The sequence below is a fragment of the Larus michahellis genome, chromosome 1, assembly GCF_964199755.1.
Source record: "Larus michahellis chromosome 1, bLarMic1.1, whole genome shotgun sequence".
NCBI lineage: Eukaryota > Metazoa > Chordata > Aves > Charadriiformes > Laridae > Larus > Larus michahellis.
The window spans coordinates 114926720-114938975 of NC_133896.1; the positions used below are offsets into that span (position 1 = coordinate 114926720).

Sequence of the window (12256 nt, forward strand, 5' to 3'; positions counted from 1 at the left end):
ATTTCAAGAAAAAGTCTGGAAGATTCACAGAGGAGGAGGTGTCCTTTTCTCACACCTCCTTCTCAATAGTTTAGCAGATGTAGCATTGCAATAGAGCGCGGGGAGACCAAATTTGACTCATCTCACAGCCTGAGTGGGGGATGGGTCAGCCATGAGTGTCTTGTTTTGATGAGAAAGAAAACAATGACGGTTTTTCATTGTCTATCAAGTTAGTTGAACCAGTACTATTTTTGTCTTCTCACAGCCCTGTGAATGGTTCTTTACGGGAGAGTTCTGCAAGGACTCAGCTGTTAAAATACTTCTGCCCATAACTCTAGGGCATCACAAAAGTTCAAAGGCTGTGACAGCAGCCTAAAGGCTGAAGCACTATCAGGACTCACTTGTTCATCTTTGCTCATGGTTGAACGGTCATTGATCACAACGCTGGTCACTTGTACTCTATATCAGCCTATGGTGCTACACCGCATGAGGTTCAGAAGGCAAAAGGAAAGAGGAAAGCCAAGAGGCTGAACGAATGGTAAGTGAAATTAGGCTTGCATACACTCCACCTTCTCAACAAAACCAGCCAAAGTCACTGCACCTGATGAAGGCTTAGGTTGTGAGGGCAAGGCAAGAGCAGTTAAGTGAGAGTGCTCCTCATCAGACATGAGGAGAACCAGCCAGTCTCCATGCCATAGACTCCATGTTGCTGGAAGAAAAATTACATGACAGCCAACTCTGACTACGTCCTCAAAAAGAAGCCATGTGTTGTAAGCAGAGCTGGAACAGATAAAGACTAGATCCCCAGGAAGCAGCATATGAGATCAATGCAGAAAGGCAACCTACCCTAAATACTGTGGCATCCACTTACAAAAGGTCTCCAAAGTCTACAGATTCTGGGAAAAGCATCATTGCGCTCTCTTTCCCTGCATGAAGCATTTCTGAGTCTTCAATCTATTTGGTATTTATTTCTCTGTACTCTGCTTTTCCCTAAGCATGTCCCTCTTTCCTCAGCAGTAATTATTCAAAACTTAGTGCAGAAAATTTCCAGTCCTCCTATTTATCTCTGTCCATGGTTGTTTATGTCAAGATGATACAAAATAGATTTTTATCTTTTCAACTTGTATCTTGATAAAGGATTAAATGGGCAAAATACTGTAAGTAGAAATTATATTAATGGACAGTGGTTCTGGTTTTAATTATCGGAGGATCAAGGACCATTTTATTCAGTAATTAGATGTAGTGTATGATAGCAGTGGAAACAAGCCACTTGTATTTACCTGACAGGAATCCACTCCTCCTATGTCATAACCTGCACAGATCATATTCTCAGTAATAGTATATTCTGGCATCTGTTGTTGGCATTTTTCATTTGAAATGAGAGGGACCTCTGCTTCTTGCAGTATGTCTGAAGTGGGACCTGATGAAAATACAAAATACTTTTACCCACTGTAATAAATACATACAACCCGCTCGGAACACCAATGGTTTTGTTCCTGTTCCAGCATGCTTGGCACGCTACTGAGCAGCAGGAAGCCCTGCCTCACTGCTGTATTATTCAGGCTTGTACCCCTGTAACACAGTCACTGATTAAACGGTGCTCATTAACAGAATCCTGTCTTTTATTTGTGTAATGGGACTGAATTTGGTTATAATTAAATCAAGATTACTACAATCAATGACTATGAACTCACTGTAGGGAGATCTAAGGGGTAATTAAGACCTTAGGAACTTGGATTGTCCAATGTTTCCTCACTATTCATTGTGTAACTTTTATTGACTATTTCAAGTTTTTACAAAAATTTCTGTTTCTAATTCCCACCCAGAATTATAAATGCAATTTCATTCTGAAAATGTAGATGCAAATGCGTACGAGCAACTGTGGGAATGAAATAGCATGTTTATTATTTCACAGGGGCTCCAAATCTGGTGCATATGATATACAAACAGAACATGCATTTCAAATTACAGTCAGTACGCTTGAATTCTGGGAAAAATTGTTTGCATACTGTCAGAAAGAATAACCTTCCTTCTCCCCACCCTATATCTGGAAATAAGATGTACGTATTTCATATTGAGAAAAGTAGTCATCATAACTTCTAAGGGCATGCAATAAGTTTTTTTCTCATAATTTAATGATCTTAGATGTGTATATTTTTTCTAATAAATATGTTATAACTCTATTACTTTGCTTTAGAGAAGGAACAGTGGAGAGGGATAGTTCCCAAATTTTCATATAGAGGAGTACCTCTCTAAACTATTCAATTTTAGCAATCTCTGTGGAATCAGGAACAAGCTTTCCCTTACAGCTTCATGCCTGTCATAATTTTCCAAGATGATGACCCACCTTCATTCATAATAGTACCCCAGCCAGCAATGGAGCAGTTAATTCCTGGTAAAAACTGTTGATTTTTTTCCGGTAAGCAGATAGGTTGTATGTAATCTGTGAATGAGAAATAAGCAATCAGTTTCAACCTCTTCCCTGTATTCAGGTTTTTATGAAGTTATGAAGTTTTATGAATTAATGTACACGTAAGAAAGCATACATTAATTCAAACCCACTTTTTGGGCAAGATATCCAGGAAGTACTGGACTGACTCCAGAATGATTAGGTTGTAAAAAGTGTACAGCCACCCCACCACCCTCATGTGCTTAGCACCGTTAAGGTTTTGCATAACAGAGTAAATCTGTTTTATGGGAAAATAACAACTCACCTGTATATTGCACTTTGTATTGAAGGTGCATGACAGCAATATCACTATTTTTTGTACGCTTCACATAATGAGGATTTATAACTATTTGATCAATGTTTCGAACTACTGTTGAAGATTGTGTCATATCTGATTGGTCATATAAGCCAAGAACTGCTTTCCATTGAGATGGTTTTAATTGCCTCCTAGACGTTGAAAGGAATATTCACAATTATGAGTGATTAATGAAAGTTTTGAAAAATATGTTAGGTAAAATGCTAATCTTTAATCTCATGTTAATTCATAGCATTTGCACATTTTGTCAAAATAAATAGAATGTAGTGGATGTGCTTACAATTTTGTGATACTAACACTATCTTAAACATCCCCACCGTAGAAATATGCAGTTGATTTTTTTATGTTAAGCTCATAATGCATTATTTATAAAGAATTAATCAGACAGTAGTGCAGAGGAGGACAATACTAAATTACAGTGGCTTTTTAAACACTGTGAAGAATACTGCTGACTGCCCACCAGGCAATTAATATCCATCCCCGTTAGAAAATTATTATGGAATATCTAAAGAATAATTGGTCTAAAATGTCATTGGAAATGCTGCAGCTCAGACTCAGAAAATTGGTCTCTTAATTTTTTAATCTAAATCAAAAAAAGATATGCTAAGACAAAATCTGCATTTTTTGCTGAGCTACGCATGCTGGTTTGAGACTGTATTTACGTTAGAGAACTTAATTACTTTCTATTTTTTAATCAACAAGTTCATAGTTTCAAAAATATGTTTCCAGCCTGATTGTTGTACTGAATTGGTTTCTGCTGATCTTTTGGTTTGACATCAAGAGGTTATCTTGTTCTAAACGAGGAGCGTTTAAGTTAAATGTTCAGAATTAAAGTGTGAAACTGTAGGCTCCCACTTAGGTAAATTCCAGCAAAGTCAAGATGATAAAATGAGATTTAAGCGAAAGTGGAAAGGTGATTTAAGTGCAAAGGAAGTATCAGGACAGGTGTGGATTTATTGTGTGAAATAAGAGGGCTTGATCCTTTTCATTAGTCTTTGTGTGGAATATAGCTCCTGTCATGCAATGAGGCAGCATTAATGTATTGGCATAGTCTCCACTGCCTTGCTACTTAGCTATTTATAATGAAAGCTCTACTGTAATTTTGAATACTAATGTTCTTTTTTTGCCATTCCGGTTTCTAGGTGTCTTCTACAGCACTCGTTTTTATTATAGTTGTTATGGAAGAAACCCCTAGAAAATATTTAAATATGCATCACTTCTTTGAATGGTACAAATAACACCATCTAGGGGATACCCACTATTGCCTAATCAATGCACACAAATCAAGATTCATTCCAATGATGCACAGTAAGTCTTGATCAATCTATGATAGTATACAGGAGGAACAGGCAACACTGACTTTACCTTTATGAGGTATGATGTCATCCTTTATAGCACTGGCAGGCATTCAACTAGTTAATGGAGGCCCACATTAATTACGGGTTAAGTGCACATGCTCAGTATTAATACCATATATTTAAAGTGCAATTCTTCATTGTTCAGAAAATGCTGCTTAGTTTCCACGATTCTCTGCTTTAAAGTAAGGACTGAGGGTTTACCAGAAAGCAAAGGAGCCTTTAGCTGTGCCCACAAGTGATTCAAAATACAGTAATTAAACAGTCAGCTGGCTGTTACTTTTTTATATCAGTGTCACAAATTATTCATAATCTGATGCCTCTTTAGTGAACCTGCACATAAAATAAGCGTTTCATCATCATGAAAATCAAAAAGAAAAGTCATGGCATGTATGTCATATCCCATCACAAATAGTTGGAAAGATGCCCTGGAGTCAGTGGAGAGAAAGAGGCACTTGTGAATTTATATTAATTTTATTCTAAAGTAAGCACCTAGAAACCCTCTAAAAAGTGCCGCTCTCCAGTGATTTCAGTATGATCCTTTGAAAGTGTGTTTTGCTCTATACAGGATTCATCAATGGCTCTGGTCGAACTTCAACCCCGCTTTACTGAACGGCTTTCCACCATTTGGATACCTGCATGTTGTGGGAGTATCAGAATGCGCTAGCTTCTGAGTGCAAGGAACATTACCCATATACACAGTGTGCTGCAGTCACCAGCCATTCCTCACTGACAAGGGAAGCTCCACAAACAGGTCTGGAATTAAAATGGAGTGAAACTATCCAAGGCCAAGCCTCTCTTCTGGCATCACTTCCACCTACAATCCTTGTTCCATTGTTCTGAGATACCAGGTGTTTGCCACAAGCTGTAAAAAAAAAAAAAAATATTAAAAAGTAGATTTTTTTTTTTGCATTTACTAGACTATCTGATATTCCTGGAAAAATAGGCTTTGTCGTATCTGAACTACTATTCAAAAATAGTATTACTGTGGAAAAAAGATAGGTGTTTTATAGCTGAAATGAAGATGCCACTTTATAACTTGGATTTAGACGTATTCTTTCCTCACACCTTCTGGATTTTTTATATACGTGTTTTCAGTATAGACCTGTCTCTAGTGTATACTTTGAAAATAAGTGAAGACTGTAAATTTTCCCGTGTTTATATCATTACGAGTATAGCTTTTATAGTTCATTCCCTAACCTTTCAATTCAAACTATAAACATTACGCTTTATGGACTGAACAATTTGATTTCTGTGTGAAATATTGCCAGAGTATGTGTACTTACGTTTAATGTTACATTGCAGATGAACCACCAGGTTGTTCAAACAGTGCTCTCTAGAATGAAAGTGCAATTAAATCACAAGTATCTGCATACCAGGTAACACTAAATAACTATCAAATATACATACGTACACTCACATATATATCTGTATAAATGTATATAAGCTATATAAGTACATTGGTTTTTCAGCATCAAACTGATAAGTACAATATGTTGTCCTACAGTTTTTATCATATTTTAATTATAAATATACATTATATTATATATAATATTAAATGTACATATTCCTCTTCAATGAACATTTAATTGGTCTCTGTTATGGAAATAAAAGTAGACTCCCCTTGTGTTTTAGGGAAACGAGTCATCTGTCTGTGACAGATTCTCAATATAATTGTAACTGCATTTGGTTTTTCTACCTTTTGAGATGTTTTCAATACCTTACCACTAGAGATCAGTGTGACCAAAGAATTTAAGAGATTAGTTTGATATCACTGTATCTTTCTTACTTAGATTATAATGCACTCTAAAATATATAGCTATATATACAGGGTTAGAAATTATTTAGCAGAGATATAAAGCCAGAGTCTGAAGAGCACAAGACCACAGATCAAAACTACTCAAGTGTTTCTGATACCCAGAGGTTTTAAGATTATCTTCATAGCTTGTAATGAATCTGAACACTTGGGACAGTGTGTGTGCTAGCAATTTAAATCTGATACATACAGAAATAGAGAAAAAAAAAAAAAAGTCTGCCAACGGCTAGTTTACAGTATGCATTTCCACATAATTTTTAAATAGAAAAAGGGAAGGATACTTCAAACATGATATGGTATTATGTATCCCTCACTGTGTTTGCTCTAAAATTTGATATCTGTTGTGAGGGAAATAATGCATGACGTGACCCAGCATTTTCACAATGACCTAGTGGTGCAAGAAGGGCAGGTGGGAACCGTAACCACCCCCCACCTCCCCAGTTAAATCTTCACTACAGAGGGGGTAAGAATGAGATACGCCTCCAGCTCTGAGTAGTCTCACATAGCCATTTTCCACTTCAAGATAGATTTGAGCATAATTTTAAAGCTGCAATTTAAAGAGTGGAAACCTGTGTTTTGTATTAAAATATATTACAAATTCTGTAATTTGTATTCAAATTTGTGTTGACTTCATAAGGATGTCCCTTGGTGGTGAGACAAACATCAAGGAGGACACCCAGAAATGCATAAACCCACAGGAAACCAATACCATCTTCTGCATAAACTTCATAGCAACTGAATACTCTTGACAAAGCTCCCTCCATAGGCTTTAAAATGGTGGTCAGTGGTACTGTATATTAGCTCCTGTATCTGGTCCCATGGTTTCTCTTATGCAGATGCATAAACTAGCCAAACTAACATCCAACATGTCAGATTTGTTCCTATTTTTTTACACTGAAGCAGGGAGTCACATGCAATGAGCGTCTTTGCCCCATCACCAGTACCTACTGATTGATTTAGTAGAAATGACTTCATGGCCATCTGCTTTTTCTTCTTTCTGAAGCTATGTCCCAGTATGTAAACCACTTCCCTGCCTGCACTTCAGTTCGCCAGTCCTCAGTTGCCTCTTGGTCAGCACAGGAGAGTCCAAAAGGCAACAGAGGTATTGCGTGTGCCTCTCTGAATGTCATCTATGGAGCAGCGCGCTGGGCAGAAATCTGGAGTAGCTGGGACATCTGTGAGTACGATCTTCACTTAGGACTGGCAAAAGCAATTATGCCTGTGGAATCTGCTCACACAGGATCTTCAAGGCAGGATTTTGCCTTGTTACAAAGCTATCCTGCCAAGAAATACGTTACCTAAGGGCATCAGAGAACAGTTTTGCTGTCTCTGCCACGACAGCTTTCCAGTCCTATTATATGTGCCCTCCTTTGCTTCAGTGGTAGTTAGGCTTGAATAAAGACCAAAGACAATGTGAGAAATACATTTTATAGTTTGATTACCAGTTAATGAATATGGGTTTTTTAATTACCAAATCTGTGTGATCTTTCTATCATTTATTATACGTACAAAAAAAGTGTGTGCATCTGTAATAGTGTCACCCTGTAATATGATTCCTATCAGCTGTTTAAATGAAGCATGGTAGAAGATACCTATTTCTGCAACAGAAATACAACTAAGATGAATGAATTTATTCCATTTCCTCCTGCATTAATCACTTTTTAGTGTTTAATAGATATTAAGAGAAGACATCTTTAAATCATTACTGCTCTTTAAGATCTCTTGTGGCAATGCTGGTTTAGACATCCACTCAAGAAAGAAAGAAAAATAGCTTGCAATAATACTCCATTAGTTTAAGATACTTTCACCACCAGTGAGAATGATAAATGTTTGGGATTAACAGAGTATAATTAGAACATAAAATGTATCTTTTTTTTTTTTTTTTAAATGTAGATAAAATATAACATAGCAAATTAAGAGTTCTCTCCTGCTTTGTTACTATGTGGTATGTTTATAAAGGAAACCTGAAAGAACATGGACTCTTGCCATCCTCAACATGGTTTCAGCATTTTGGCAATCAGTGATTTTCTGCCACACTACTTCTGGTAGTATTCCAGGAAAGTGTGTATAATAAACCCTCTTATAAGCAGAAAGACAGTAATTAAACTCATTATATATTCTTTTTTTATTTGACGATCGCAACCCTTTCTCCTTTAGGAGGTGTACCGTAAATCCCAGAATTTCCTGAGAATATAATCCTGTGCTACTGTTACATTTTCATTTAATCTACAAGAAACGCTACCACTTTGTAGGACCCTTCAGAATCCCTTCAGCTGTTACTTGGACTGAGAAAGATTAGAATATAATTGAATGTATTCTGAGGATCATCTCATCTAATGATTCACTTCTAAATGTGGAAACAAATCCAGAGGTCATTTTTGAGTGGGGCTAATTTGTCTAAATATAGGTACCTGTCTGTGGATTGCTTACTTTAGCAGTTCACACGTAGGACTAAGTCTGTATCGATAAAGCCAGTGGATTACAGACTCATGGATTATGGACTCGTATTTCAAGAAATGCCTTGATGGATCACAATTTGAAGTGCTTATTTTTCTCTATTGTTTACAGTGAGAACCTAGTGTGATAAGTACTATATAACCACGGGTGAATGCCACTCCATTTTAATTCTTCTACTATATTATATATTCATAACTCAGAGATTTCTAGATAAGAAACGTTCTGTAAAAATAGCAGTACTTATCGTTTTCACAGTAAATGTATAAGAACTTCACTTAAGATTGTACTGAATGATAGCTAAAAATGTAGCAAGCATCTCTCTCCTTTAAAATTTACAATAGATGGACAAGAATGGAAGGGGGAAGAGTGAGTTAGTTGTCCAATGTTACACAGAATTCATCAGTAGACAGAGAATAAAACCTAGATATGTTTATAGGCCAGACCTCATACAGAATCGTTACCTCTCAGATAAACTTGAGCTAGAAGTTAGTGTATATTCATCACCATACTTCAAGTTATCCTTTGTATGAGGAAGAAGCCTCATTCTACCCACCTTTTTGTAAATATTAGGCTGTGGTTAGCTGCTTTGGTGATGTAGACAAATGGGCCATCTCCAGTGAATAATACAGCTGATGATGCATTTGCATCCCTGGAAGGAAAAGACACACACATGCATATTGGGAATGTTTGGGAAATTATTATACTGGTAGAATTAATTGCACATTTTTTTTCCTGAAATAACGACTATTTATCATGAGGCTTGAAACTCACGTGGATTAAAATGGGGTTCACCTACTTTCACTCTTACATTTATTCTAAGATTTCTAATGATACAATAATATTTAAAGAAACAGAAATTAATTATTTAAATAGCAGTAAATTATCAATTTCTGATTTTCTGTGCCACAGTGAAGGGTTTGCAATACCAATTCTTAAACGTATGGAGCTAAATCTTAGTATGCAAAACAAAACAGTAACAACTGAACGTCAGAATATCAGTTTTGCTTTTTCGAGGAGGGGTAATTACATTGATACTATACTTCTGTGCCTAGAGAAGAAATGAAACTATATTTCATGTAAATTTACTATTTTCATGGTAAAGTGCCAACCCCGGTAGGCAGAGTCAAATTCTACAATAAGGACCAGCCTAATCATTGAGTGACGATAAGTGCAAACGTGTGTAAAAGGCACTAAATTGTTTCTTGAGAAAGTTAGTGAGCAGGGGCTTTTACCAATGTAAAAAATGAACATGCTACCAAGAAAAGCTTAGAGTATATACGTTTATGAATATTACTGGCTTACATTTTCCATGGTGCATTATACCAGGAAACTTCAACTGAATGCACTTGTGTTCTACTAGATTACTGTAACAGACCCTGTAATAGGGCAAACAGGATAAATCTTCCAAGCCAAAGCTCCCACCAACCTCATAATACTTGTGAAGATCTCTAATCTCACCTCAGCATCTTTTTCTTGGTCTTTTTCAGCAAAGACTGAGCAAACTATTTCCCACTCTTCTGCCTTTTTTTTTTTTTTTTTTTTTTTTTTTTAAATAAATGCTGAAATTTCTGGATTACAGTTTGGAACTTCTCTGAGATTCTCTGTCACCACAGAAGCTTTATTAAGTTTCCCCAGCTTTTTGAAATAAACTCTTAAGCCCTTTTTTGAGAAAACCTTTGATAATTTCATTTGGTTTCTAAGTGCGCTGAAGCTTTATGAGTGACTGCAAAAATCAATCTGCTACTCTTTTAATTAACTTATTGGTAAATGATGAGGGTTAAGCATTTCTGTAAGTATAAGAAATCACACGCTTTTCCTGGAGATAAGTCAGTTCAGTAACAAGAATATAGTTTTTTCTGTGGGTCCAGAAATGCAGTGTCACAGCTTTTTAATTTCTGTTAATGGAATTAATCTTTTAGAAATTTCACAGGTTATTACAAAAATGGCCCTTAAGAGGCTAACCTAGATGTTTAGTAACCCTCATTCCATTCAAAATGCTCACTAGGCAAAATTTGCAGAAAAAGCCTCAGAAGTTTCTTACACAGAGATCTAGAGAGATATCTGTGCAGTAAATTCTTCAGATATTATTGGTCCTCATGTACCTGAATACTCTATGTATCACTATGATTTCAGTCTCTAACTCTGTCTCAGATGTGCTCAATAACAACAAGCAGTAGCAAATGTTGGGCAAGATTCAGATGATGTGGTACCGTGCTGAAAAAAATATTCAGAATAAGTATAGAAGTGCAATTGTCTGATAGCTATAATTCTTTTCCCTGTTAAAAAAAAAAAAACACAACAAAACAACACAATAAACCCAACACGTTTCTTATTTGAAGAAAATATGTTCACGCATTTTGTAATTCATTGTTTAGTTCTCAGGCTGGGGGATGTTTTCTTTTTGTTTAATTTGTGTTTGAGTCACAGGGCAGTGTTTCTGTTTCATCCGCTGATTTTCTGACAGTTAGAAAAACAAATAATGAAGAATAGCAGCAAATTACAAATACCAAACACTTTCTTTGGCATAAAAAAGCTTTGTTCACATGCAAATTCATACAAAGAGCTGCTGTTTTCTAAATGCTTGTGCGCACACAATTTTTTATATGAAAATTTGCAAACGATAAATAAAAGTAACCCCTCTGTACTTTCTGGATTTGAAATGAAGCTTCTTAAGCAATGGGTTTAAGCCAATCTTACTAAGCAGTGTCTGATCCTAAGTGAAGCTTAGAACTTGTCCTAGCTTGCGACTTCTGCAGCTTTCAGGTCAAAATGTACATTATTACTTGGTGACAACCGACATTAAATTAAGTCTATTGTCAAGTTTTTAGGACTGTCCTAATTCTGGTCCTCAATGGTGCAAACACAGCCTGAACACACTGAGAACCAGGTTCTTTCTTACATCCAGCACATGACCCTCATTGGCTCTACAGCAGAGTACGATATATACTATCTGTTTATTATCCTAGTTTATCCATCAGAATAAAAATTCTTTGTGCATAAATTTTGTGGGATTTTGGCCACCCCTTTCAGGCCATATGTTATATTCTCAACACACTGGAGAACCTGGGTCTGACAGTCAAAGACAGGATTTTGCTGAGGTGTCTCCAGAAGCAGAGATGTAGCTACTACTGACCATTCATAAGTGGGGAGGATGAAAACCTGAAAATCTCAAACAAGACCTTGTATTCCATTGAACTCATTTCCTTCTCAAGAATTTTGCGAGTTCTTGAAGAAAATAGGCTGCAGGGTTGAGAGCAAGTCCTAAACTCTCAGTGCTTGTTGGACTTTTGGGTATGGCAAAAATTGCAAGGTCCATCCCCATTCCTAGGTACAATTCAGTAGAGACCCAGCTGTCTCTGGTCCCAGAGAAACAAGCACGTTTCACACCAGACTAGTAGAATCATAGAATCATAGAATACCAGGTTGGAAGAGACCTCAGGGACCATCTCGTCCAACCTTAAATTGTGAAAGAATGATGAAAAGCTCAACGAATGATTTTGTTGGTTCAAGGAAAAGCAATGCTAACAATACTCAGATTTTAACAGTGTTGTCAGATGCACGTAGTTACAAGCACAAACTGAGCACAGGATCTTGCTCTGGTTTCTGAAGAGCATCAATTTGTGCAGCTTGCACTCCAGATTCATTAAGAATATTTGTAAATGTAAGCTATATTTTGTAGATGAACACATAGGCAGATTCGCTTCCTGTTTGGCACACGTCACAAATGCAACAGCCACATATTTGAAAAATGGAGGCAAAAGGATTCATGCGTGTGATTTATTAGAATCCATGTGGAATGCTGCACTTTCTAGCCCAGCTACATAAATAATCAGGATATTCTGCAGGACTCCTATCATTTCAGTCCTTTCCATAAATTAAACAGT

General features: G+C 36.5%; 1 protein-coding gene across 1 annotated transcript in view; it reads right to left on the minus strand.

The window, feature by feature from the left end:
* TMPRSS15 (transmembrane serine protease 15) overlaps positions 1–12256 on the minus strand; it is a 59228-nt gene that overhangs the window by 577 nt on the left and 46395 nt on the right. Inside the window, 6 exon segments of the mRNA XM_074572556.1 lie at positions 1260–1399; positions 2327–2422; positions 2694–2875; positions 4790–4964; positions 5386–5435; positions 8926–9021. Of these exon segments, the coding sequence (XP_074428657.1) occupies positions 1260–1399; positions 2327–2422; positions 2694–2875; positions 4790–4964; positions 5386–5435; positions 8926–9021 (739 nt within the window).